Source organism: Rhinolophus sinicus, chromosome 1, assembly GCF_057876585.1.
Source record: "Rhinolophus sinicus isolate RSI-liver-muscle chromosome 1, RSI-T2T, whole genome shotgun sequence".
Lineage (NCBI taxonomy): Eukaryota > Metazoa > Chordata > Mammalia > Chiroptera > Rhinolophidae > Rhinolophus > Rhinolophus sinicus.
The window spans coordinates 154,179,954-154,192,056 of NC_142501.1; the positions used below are offsets into that span (position 1 = coordinate 154,179,954).

The 12,103-nt window shown below is 34.6% G+C and overlaps 1 protein-coding gene across 3 annotated transcripts in view; it reads right to left on the bottom strand.

Annotated features, from left to right (window-relative positions):
* The window catches only part of CENPC (centromere protein C), a 59,431-nt gene that overhangs the window by 45,024 nt on the left and 2,304 nt on the right, over window positions 1–12,103 (bottom strand). For all 3 annotated transcript variants that reach the window (XR_012493705.2, XR_012493707.2, XM_019748068.3), the window contains exons 2-5: window positions 9,278–9,324; window positions 8,066–8,136; window positions 7,296–7,390; window positions 5,646–5,751 (exon numbers count right to left, since the gene is read on the bottom strand). Coding sequence is in view for 1 of the 3 variants with exons in the window: in XM_019748068.3 (XP_019603627.3) it covers window positions 5,646–5,751; window positions 7,296–7,390; window positions 8,066–8,136; window positions 9,278–9,324 (319 nt within the window). In the remaining 2 variants the exon portion in view is untranslated. The remainder of the gene's footprint in view (window positions 1–5,645; window positions 5,752–7,295; window positions 7,391–8,065; window positions 8,137–9,277; window positions 9,325–12,103) is intronic.

A 12,103-nucleotide genomic window follows, 5' to 3' on the forward strand; every position in this document is an offset into this window, starting at 1 on the left:
TCCCAGGTAGGTATCCATCAAACAACAATAATAGAACTCTGAAAGCTAGACGGAAGAAGGTATATTTGCTAGGAACCTCAAGCCTCAAGCAACAATGTGGTGAATCCCCTGGGTTTTCTTTATAGCTCCCATATACCTCCAGACTGGGCTCTAAAGAACAGCCAATAGGTATAAGGGGGGAAAAGCCCTGCATCCTCTGGCCAAAGGACTTAGAGAAGGGAAACGCAACAGAAACCTAGTGGGAAACTCAAACTCCCACTGCACAACCCCAGCAACGGTCACTCCATTCTGCAAGCAGTGGCAGAGCAGCAAAGACTTAGGCAGGGACAGGCTCTACTCCATAAGTACTATAGGACAGCAGCAGCAGAGGAGCAAAACCCTGGGCAGATCCAGTCCCCGCTTTAACAATAGGGATGACAGGCCATGTGATACACAGGAAGCCTGTGACCTTCCTAGCCACTGCTTCACAGGCCAAGGTGACGTTTCATCCATTGGTAGTATTAACACACCAGGTCATCCCAGACCCTCCTTCCAACAAGGGCACCAATGGATAGTCTAATCTAAGGCAGGCATACAAGAGGCCTGCAGCCCCCTTATCCTGTCTTACACACAGCCATATAAGGAGATACATTCCCAGCAGCTTCTGACCCCAACCCCCTTGGGCAAATAAGAACGTCAGGATGCTCAGGAAAGCACCTTCCATCCAACTACACAAAGTTCTATTATTGTTTGATGGATAGCTATGTGGGAATTTGTTGTACTTAGAGTGAAAAGCAGGAAAAAATGAGGCTATGCCATCTTGTTTCAGAATCAAAAGCCATTTGTGGTTGTATTTTTAATTTTCTTTTATTAGTTTCACATGTAAACAATGCAATAGACATTTACACCCCTCACAAAGTGATAACACAGCACCAGCAAGAAAAGCTGGAATTCCAGCAGCATTAGAAAATGAAACAGACCAAAATACCACTGCTAGGACTCTAAACACTTAACTGTCATTGGAAATATAATCCACGAAAGTAGGCAAAAACGTACACATTGAACCGAAACAGCACAGGTACGTGCTACAACAAAAGATCTAAATACAATCAACAGTCTTCTAACATAATAACAAAATGTTGAGGATACAATCAAAATGATTCATCATACCAAAAACCAGAAACACAACCTGAACAAGAAACTAGGGGATACAAATGGACAAAGATGAATCAGATTTTGTAATTATTTAACAAGAATTTTAAAGCAGCCATCATAAAAATGTTTTAACAATGAATTATAAATTCTCTTGAAACAAATGAAAAGACAGAAACTCCTAAAGATATGACAGTTACAAGACAGCCAGTTTTTTGGATTTCAGCCATTCTTACAGATGTGTAGTAGTGTTTAATTGTTTTAATTTAAAATTCCCTAATAAATCAAAACCACAATGAGATACTACTTCACACCCATTAGCATGGCTATCAAAAAAAAAAAAAAAAAGGCAGAAAATAACAAGCATTGGTAAGGATATACATCACAATACTTCTGCACTGCTGGTGGGAATGTAAAGTGATACAGACACTATAGAAAACAGTTTGGTGGTTCCTCAAAAAATTAAAACACAATTACCATATGATCCAATAATATCTTTTTTGGGTATATATCCAAAAGAACTGATAGCAGAGACTGCAAGACATATTTATACAACCCTGTTCATAGCAGCATTACAATAGACAAATGATGGAAACCACACAAATGTCCACTAACGGATAAATGAATAAAACAAAATATGGTCTATACTCGTACATACAATGGAATGTTATTCAGCCTTACAAAAGAAGGAAATTCTGATACATGCTACAACGTGGATGAACCTTGAAGACATTATGCTAAATGAAATAAGCCAGTTGCAAAGGGACAAACACTGCATGATTCCACTCCTATGAGATCTTTAGTCAAATAGAGAGACAGAAAGTAGAAAAGTGGTTACCAGACTGGGTGGGTAGTGGGGAGGGTGATTGTTTAATAGGTACAGAAGTTTGGTTATGCAAGATGAAGAAGTTCTGTGGATGGATGCTGGCGATAGTTGCACCAATTCCTCAAAAACCAAACTATAAAATTCTGCCAAGATGAGATAAATAACCTAAATAATGCTATAACTATTAAATAACTGAATTTGCAACTTAAAAGCTCTTGAAAAAGAAATATCATGGACCAGATGATATCACTGGAAAATGTTATACCAAACATTCAAAGAAGAATTAAAACTAACTTTATACAATCCCTTCCAGAAATTAGAAGAGGGAATTTCTGAATCATTTTATAAGTTGAACAGCATTACCTTGATACCAAAACCATACAAATATAGCACAAAAAAAGAAAACCACAGATCAGTACCTCTCATTAACTTATGTGCAAAAAATTCTCAACAAAGTTTTAGCGAATCATATCCAACAATGCATAAAAATTCGCAATACATCATAATTGACATTTATAAACAAGCTACTCAACAGAATATTTTTCAAGTGTCCATGAAACATTCATAAAGATAGGCAATATCACAGGTCATAAAATAAATCTTCACGAATTTAAAAGAAATGAAATCACATAGTGTATACTACTAAGCCACAAAGGAATCAATATTAGAAATCAGTAACAAAGAAAACAGGAAAATCCCTAAGCACTTAGATTAATGCACTCCTAAATAATTAATGGGTTAAAAAGGAAGACTCTAAGTATATTATAGAGATATATAAAAATGAAGAGAAAACACAAATCAAATTCTGTGGTCTGCAGCTACAGCAATACTGAAAGGGAAATTTATACCACTATATGAGTACATTTGGAAAGTGTATTCACTTAGCATACTGTTGCCAAGGTTCTTCCACATTATAACATGCATCAGAACTTAATACCTTTTCATGGCTCTACACATACACACGTTGTTTATCCATTTATCTGATGGACACTTGATTCCACCTTTTGGGTATTGTGAATAATTCTACTATGAACACTGGGTACAAGTATCTCTTTGAGTCTGTTTTCAATTCTTTTGAGCATAAACCTAAGGGTAGAATTACTGGGTTTTATAGCACATAGCAATTCTAGATTTAATTTTTTGAGGAACTACCAAACTGTTTTCCACAGTGGCTGTACCATCTTACATCACCACTAGCAATACACGAGGGTTCTAATTTATCCACATCCTCATCAACTGTTGTTTTCCTTTAAAAAAAAAACAAAAAACATTCTAGTATGTATAAAATTGTATCTCCTCTGATGTATCTTTTGATTTGCATTTCTCTAATGACCAGTAATGAACATCTTGTAATGCTTTCATTGACGATTAGAGTAATGTCCATTCAAGTCTTTTGCCCATTTTTGAGTTGGGTTGTTTATTTTTGTTGTTGAGTTGCAGGAATACTTTATATATTCTGGATATAAAACCTTTATTAGATATACTATTGGCAAACATTTTCTCCAGTCTGTGGCTTATCCTTTCACACTATGGACAGTGTCCTACAGACTACCATATTTGAAGTACATAATAAATATATAACACATGTTCTCATGAAGAATAACATAAAAATGTGAATTCTCACAAAATAACTACACAAATTAAAAGCAATTCTAGTTAGACTCCCAACCAAATTTTATTGGGAATTAGATAAAATTAAAACCTCACGGGGAAAAAAAGAAGGTCTGAGAATGGCAGAAGAATAACAACATTAGCACATATTAAAAATCTACAATTAGTAAAACAATATTGTGTTGACATTAAGAATAAACAAATAGACCAAAATTCAAAAGTATATTGAATGAGATGTGAGATTTAATACATGATAAAAGTAGTACATTCAGAAGGGAATGAATTATTTAATTAATAAATGGACCTGGCACAACTGACCATCTGGAAGAAAATAAAATTATAAGATTATGTCACATAATATAGCAAAACGAATTCCAGATAGATTAAAAATTTCAATTGAAAAAAAAGATGTTTCTCATTTGTTTCTTACCACAACTTCTTTATCCATGGGTGGGGGGTGGGAGATGAGGGTAAGGGGGATCAAATATATGGTGATGGAAGGAGAACTGACTCTGGGTGGTGAACGCACAATGGCATTTATAGATGATGTAATACAAAATTGTACACCTGAAATCTATGTAATTTTACTAACAATTGTCACCCCAATAAATTTAAGAAAAAAAAGATGTTAAGGTGAAAATCTAAGATATTTTGTATACCATTCACACATTTGACAACTGAAATTTAAAAATTTACCTATCATAGAGTTAAAGATACTATAAACAAAATTTGTAATAGTCAAGGGATCATTTGGAAAAACATCTGTGACACAAATTACAGCTAAATAATTACAGATATTCGATTCAAAGATCACTCATAAATAAGAAAAAAACAAATGGGCAAAGGATATGAATAGACAACTCAGATAAAAGCAGATGCAAATAGCCAATAAACCTATAAAAAGGTGTTCAAACTCAGTAGTAATCATGGCAATAGATACTAAAGTAACAATGATATGATTTAATACTGATCAAACTGGCAAAAAAGTAGAACAGTAAAGAAACTATCAGATAAAAGGTATAATACTTTCTTACATTGTTGGTGTAAAAGAAAATCATAAAAGCCTCTTATAAAAGTATGTGGCAAATACACACACACACACACACATATTTATATATGTTTTCATTTAGGGGCGCTAATGAAGGTATGGAAGGATTCAAAGGTCTCCTCGGCATATGATGGGAATAATTATTAGAAGCTTTCTCTTTTAAATCTTTGACTCTTACCTCAAATGAAGGACTTTTCTAATTTAGAAAATGCAAACAAAGAAAACTTTAAAAAGAAGCAGCACACATAATTCACTCAATCGCTTCTCGGCCTTTTGGCTAAGATCAAGTGTGCATAATTCACTCAAGTAAATGGAACGAAAGGAGGAGAAAAGTAACAGTGACTATATATATATATATATATATATATATATATATATATATATACACAAATATCGAATGATTATGATGTAAACCTGAAACTAATTTAATGCTATATATCAATTATATCCTTATTTAAAAAAAATGCCCAAGAAGTCCATGGAAAGTTCCATGAGGGAAGGAATTAAGGCTTCGTGTCAGCAACCAGCTCACATGAGCAAGTGATCTTGGAAATAGCTAGCCCCAGTCAAGCCTTCCCAAGACTACCACACAGGCCAATATCTTGACCACCACCTGACAGATTTCAAACCAGAACCATTTAACTAGGCTGTACAGAAAATGTGTGAGATAAAAAATGATTATTGTTGTTCTAAAATAAAAATCTATTTGAAAACTACTAAAGCTATAGTCCCCATAATTTTTATTTAATGTCTCTTACTACACCCTACTTAGTAAGCAATGCTCCTACCACTAAAACAAAGAAACAAATAATCAAATAAAACTTATTAGTCATGTTTAAAAAATAAAACAAAAAACGCTGACCATGGACTTGAAAGGGAATCATAAACAACTTCATTTCACAATTCTGCCTGGGCTGACCCTGACTTTGTCACTCAAGGCAACATACCACCGCCTATAGGCACCGCCTTCGGCATTTGTAACTTTTTAAATATATCTAGGCAAATAACACCCATGGGCATGCCACCAACCTGATTCCTTCACAGCTTCACTTGGTTCTATAGTGAACTGCAGAGAGGCTCCTTCCTTTCTTGAAGAAACTGGAACTGACTCTGGATGGGATTTCTGGCACCGGGCCTAAAAGGAATAAAATATTAGATCTACTCTATTAAAATTATCCATATTGATTAAATATATTTGTTATTAAATTGGAAAAAAAATGTTTTAAAAAACAATAAATCAACTGATGGAGCTGTATACTTTAATAACTACTTTAGAAAACTATTTGGCATTATCTAATAAAGTTGAAATTTCAAATAATCTATCACAGAAACAATGCTGCTCTGGACAGCAAAAACCTATTCAGAGAGAGACTGGATAAATAAATTATGGGTATAGTCACATAACAAAATCACATATACAACAGTAGAATGAATAAACTACAACAACATGAAAAAATTTATTATGTTAATCAAAAAAGCAAGCTGCAGAAGTATATAATAATCCCATTTATGTAAAGTTCAAAATAAATGCAAAACTATGTAACACTATACCTATATGCGTATACATACACACACACAATATATAGTATTTAGAGATTCCTTCTATGCAGGAAAGAACATAGCAGGCCTAATCATTTAAAAGGCCTGCTTACACTACCCTTAGTTGGCACCTGGGGACTCTGACTTTCAGAATGTTTCCTCCATTACCAACTGATAAGGTTGTACCTGCTATACCAGCCTGCCAAGACTGTTGTATAAACAATCTGATTTATGGTGAACACCTGCCGTTTCTGTTCAGGGAGCATAGAATTTTGTGGGAAGAAGGTGCATCTATGTCACCTGCCTCCAATAAAAATAGCTAAGTCTCAAAAGGCTTCCCTAGTCAGAAAGACTGTACTTTTTATTTCATTTAGTGCTGGAGGCAATGAGTGCATTCTGTGTGGCCCTTTGGGGAGCACAGGAAGACTGACAAGGATTCCTCCCAACTCCGCCTGATGCTTCTTTCTCCCTCACTGATCTGACTGTGTATCCTGATTATGTGGCTATAATAAATCTCAGTCACGAGTACAACTATAAGCTGAATCTCCTGAGTCCTTACAGTAAGCACCCAACACGTGGATGGTAGTGGGACCTGTCACAAGTAGTGGAAGAAGTACTGACACAAATGTCAGCATATACCCACATGTGGTAAAAACTACAAAATAAAGGATGAGAATGATAAAACTGAAATTCAAGAGAGTGGTTACCTCTGTGCAGAGAGGAGAAGCAGAAAAATGGGATCAAAAAGGGGCATACAAGTATAATCAATAAAAGACTGATTTCCCAACATAGCAATACATTGCTTTGGTTTTCAGAAAACAACCAAACTTGTCAACCTGGATTAGAAATTTCAATAGTTGCCCGCTTTCCTGAAAACCTAACTTAAGTATTATTTTAGAAGTGAAGAATGTTTGTTATAATTTGATAATTCAAATTCCCAGATCTCTAATTTCAAACATAGGAAATGTCAAATCAAAATTTTCATAAATACCTTCAAATTTTATAGAAAAATCAATGGAAATATAAGATTCCTTTTTAAAAATAAGACTTACCAAACAACTAAAGTGTACCTAACTACATTGTGTATTGCTATTATTAATATTAATATTAAACCTGTACCAGATTTTCTTTTTGCCTTACCTCTCTGCTTGGTGACCTAAGACAAGTATCTTTTATTTTAGGTGTTGAATAAAGCACTGATTTTGTAGTATTTGTGCTAAAATCATTGGCAAGACCTAAAAGAAAAGTAAGAAATTTGTAAAAGGAAGTACAGAATAAAATCTTTTGGTTACAATTAAAAGCAGCCCTATAGGACATGTGAGGAACTCTGCTGACTCTCTAAACACAATTAGCTTAAAAGAAATAGACATCAATTCTATATTCAAATGTTACTAGAAGGCATCAGAAACTAAAAAAGACAAACATGAGACTGAAGAACTATGTGCTAGACCTTCTTTGAGAAACTGTATAGAAGATACTTTTCCAGATCTGTCTTTATTTCTTTGATTGGCCTATTCTCTTACTCAAATACGTTCTAATGCTGACCAATATACTTAGAAAAGGTTTTGCCATTTCTTTAGATAGGGGTGCAAATCACCCAACATTATTTCAAGCTCTGCAGTGATCCCAAGAATTCTGTACATTTCTATTTTCTATGAAACGCTTTCTCTTGCCTATGGTAATTATGTATGCATTTCTAGACTAAGAGAATCCAGTATGAACTAAAGAGAATGACAAATTATTCTCATTTTTGCCAGTATAATCCTCAGGGTTTCAAAAGATACATGAAGGATTGCACATGTACTCAAAATTCCTGGGAAAATTTTTCACATGTATTTTAATGCTATAATACGATAAATTTACGTTTTTATCCACCCACCCCTCAAAGTCCATTTGGAAATGAAGCTTACTTTTTTCTTCAAAACAGTCTTCTAAGATTACCAGTATGTTTTGGCCTTGCCCCATATTAATGTCAGGTACCCTAATAAGAAGGAAAGAAGGAAGAATGTTAACATATTTCCCAAAGATATGTCATTTAGGTTACCAACTACTTTGAAAATTCCTTATCACATTATAAAATGTTAATTTACCTAATGGGGAAAATATCACCTTTACTATCGGAGGACAAAATAAGTACTTGAGAGTTCAAGCATTCCCAGAACACTATATGAAGTAGTATGTCCTTACCTACATTAATAATTATACCCTTGATTGAACAGCCACGTCTAAAGCTATTTTAGGTTAATGCTGTATCTAAATAAGAATGTAAACTTTTTTAAACAAATCCATTCATTTCTGAAATGCTTTTTTAATAATTAAGTTCATAAGCCCTAACAACTCCAAGTAACAGTCTACCCTACAAGTTCTCAAATTACTTTTGATTCACTATCATTAATCTAAACAGTAGCTTACAAATCAGTATAACTTTTTAATTAAAAATTATATTGAGATAATTATAAACTCACATGCAGTTATAAGAAATAATATAGAAGAGATCTTTTGTTCACTTTATTCAGTCTCTCCCAAAATGCAAAACATTTTGCAAAACTTTAGTATACTATCACAACCAGGATACTGATATTGATACAATACACCAATCTTATTCAGATTTCTCCAGTTCTACATGTACTCATTTGTGTGTTTATGTTTGTGCATATGTACTTAGTTCTTTACAATTATCGTATCTGTAGGTTTGGATACCACCACCAGTCAAGATACTGAACAGTTCCATCACCAGAAAGATCTATCTACTGCCCTTTTATAACCACACCCACCTTTTCTTTTAGCCCCACCGGACAAGCTGCATCTTTCTAGTACCATTTAATTCATTCTACAGAATGCTTTCTTTCCCCATGGTGTCATCAGTCATTACTGAGACTGCCTCGTCCGGGTCTATCATTTGTCAGGTGAATTTCTTTTCTCACTGCCACTAAGTCACTGCATTGCTTGCATTAGTATTTGTCTGTTAGTATAATATAACTAAGATTACTATAATTAATTCGTGGGCATAGAAATCATTATTTTACTCAGAGGGAATGTCTTTCCTTTATTCATTTAAAAATTCCACTTTCTGAAGATGGGACTGAAAATCATCTTAAACCATATGTAAGTATATAAATCACCCAGGACATCGGCAAAATCTTCTTCTGTAGCCACTTTTGAGGTGATCCTGAAAGAAAAGAATATCATCAATTTGGTTTTTTTGTTCAAAATATATTCAAATACAACTTATCTTCAAAGTAATTTCACCCCCAATATGAGCATGACAGAAAATTTAAGTTCTCCCTGTATTCATTGAGCAAGTATTTTGTTAATTGTCTATTATAATACCTTAAAGAGGAATTTTTCTCGATCAAATGAAAGAGAACTTGCCTCATATCTGTTCCCAAACCTCTGCTTGTACTAGTTCCTCACCCTGGGATTTATTTCATCTTCTTCTTCCTCTTCCTCTACATCCCCCCACACCTCTTCCATCACCAACATCCTAACTATCTGGGCTTCCAAAAATTAAAGTTGGTTGACTAACAATATCTACTTATTTCCTTTCCCTGTAGGTAGATCCCTCTAAAATAACAGTAAAGGACTAAAATGGCCTAAAACAACAATAAAAAAAAGAATGGAAGAGAGGACCGCCTATACACAAAAAAATTTAATCTTTCCGAAGATGGAAAGCATAGGTGATGAAACAGAATGAAAGCAGTAGTAGCCTAAAGTAAGCTCAGAGGATACCGTCCTTGGTAAGGAGTGAAACCAATCTGCCCAGGGGAAAGCCATAACTATGTAGAACTACGAAACTGAAGACCTGAAGTCAGAAAAGAGTAAGAAAAGGAATAAAAACAGTGCAATTAAAGAAAATCTATAAAGAGGACAGTAGATCTCCACTTCACTAATCCCCATAAACACATAGCTTAAAAAGAGTAGTCTACTGTCTCTTTCTTAAATATCACCAGTATGTATGGATTACCAGACATCTAAAACAAAAGAGGAAAATCAAGATACAAATTTTAAAAATGACAAAGTAAAAGGACCAAGAGGAAAGCAATATTAAGGATGGGAAAGCAGAAAATTTCAAAAACGAGAAAACTCTAATCAGTACCTTCAATAGAGATTTGAGATAATACTGGACTCAAAACTAAAGTGGCATACTATAAACACTAAACAGAGAGGAAGAAAAACTCTTAATAATTAAAAACATGATTGCCTAAAATAAAAACAATTATGAAAAAATTCTTTGGGTGGGAGAGGAGAGAAAAAAGACAAAGAAGAGATGGAAAAATGGAGAAAGAATAAAACAAAGAAGATCCAAAAGTTAGGAGGTCCAACTTATGACCAACTTCTAAACAGAACAAAGAAAAAAGAGACGTACTCTAAGAAAATATACTCGAATTTCCCAAATCAGTAGGACATGAACAGCCAGCATAATGAATTTAAGATCCTTACCTAGGAAGTTACAGTGAAATTTCAGAAAAATTGAGGATGAAAAGATCCTAGAATGTTTGCGAATGAAAGAGAAAAATAGGTAACCCCAATAAAGAAGCAGTCCTAATCAATGGGAACCACAGGAAAAATAAAATACACAGACAAGCTATATTGGAGGTCAAGAGCATATCTGAGATACTTTGGGTCCTATATTTTAGTTGTAAAATCTATAAAGTGAAACTAGTTACAAATTGGGTAGCAACAGGATGAAGTACATGCTTTTAAAAGTGAAAATATTATCACTAATACCAAATATTTATTAAGCCTCACTGTCACCTGGCCCAATGGGATATGGATGACCCCACCCCATGCGGACACTCTTTACCCTGTTCATGCTCTGACATCCTGAGTTGGGACACTCTCCTGACTCAACTCTTGCTCCTACACACTGCTCTGGGCCACTGCCATTTCCTACCCATCAGGACCCCTACCTTACTTGGCACCACCTAATGGCCCTTGGATTGCATTATTCAGGAAAATGAAGACCGCTATCAGATTTTAAGAAACTTGAGAGCAGAGACTTTGTCTTAAGCTAGTTTATGTTCTTCCCACAGCCTTGCCTAGTGCATTGTATATCACACATTTAATATCTTTTTGACATACCAAATAAATAAGGCCAAAACCTTATGAGATAAAAAAATATCTTTCTTTAAAGGTGAGAGTTTCACAGAGCCTCTTATCCTCAGGAAGTAACTAAGGAGCAAAGGATAAAATATATTTTACAGGTAACAAACTAAAGAACAAAGATATCTAACAAGTCTCCATTCATTATTTGATGAAAACTAACTCAAGCACTTTGGTCTCTGTCCAGCACTCAGCATTCTGAAACTGAAGTAAAGCTCTGAGAATGTTAGTTAACAACCTTCTCAGGCCTCATTCGAGGCCACTCTTCTCATAATTTCACACAATAAATTAAAAGATCCATCAAATTTGCACATGTTTTGGAACAGTAAGTAACACCTGTTAAGTACTCTATTCCTCTTTTAAATAGAAAAAAATAAGGATTAGATAGTTTATTCGTTAGAATACTAATTGAGGACCTACTACAGGGCCAAGTGCAATTTAGAAAACATGTGATGAACAAGACATGGTCTCTTAATTCTAAATTAAAACTTAGAATGCAAAAAATTTTAATTTTCAAAACAAATGCACACTCAAAAACTGCCAATTTCAACTCATTATTCAGTCCATTTCAATTTTAGTTTCTTCCATTCACTGTGAGATTATGTTTCTCAAAGAAAAAAGCATACAATTCAGCAGTTTCTAAACCCCAGCACTACTAACATGGACTGAATGACTGTTGTCAGGGCCCATTCTATGCATTTCGGGATGCTTAGCAGCATCCCTGGACTCCATCCACTAGGTTCCCTGAGCACCCCTTCACCCACCCCCTCTCAGGACAACCTGAAATCTTTCCAGACATCATCAAATGTCTCGTAGGGGGTTAAAACTACTCCCAGTTAAGAACT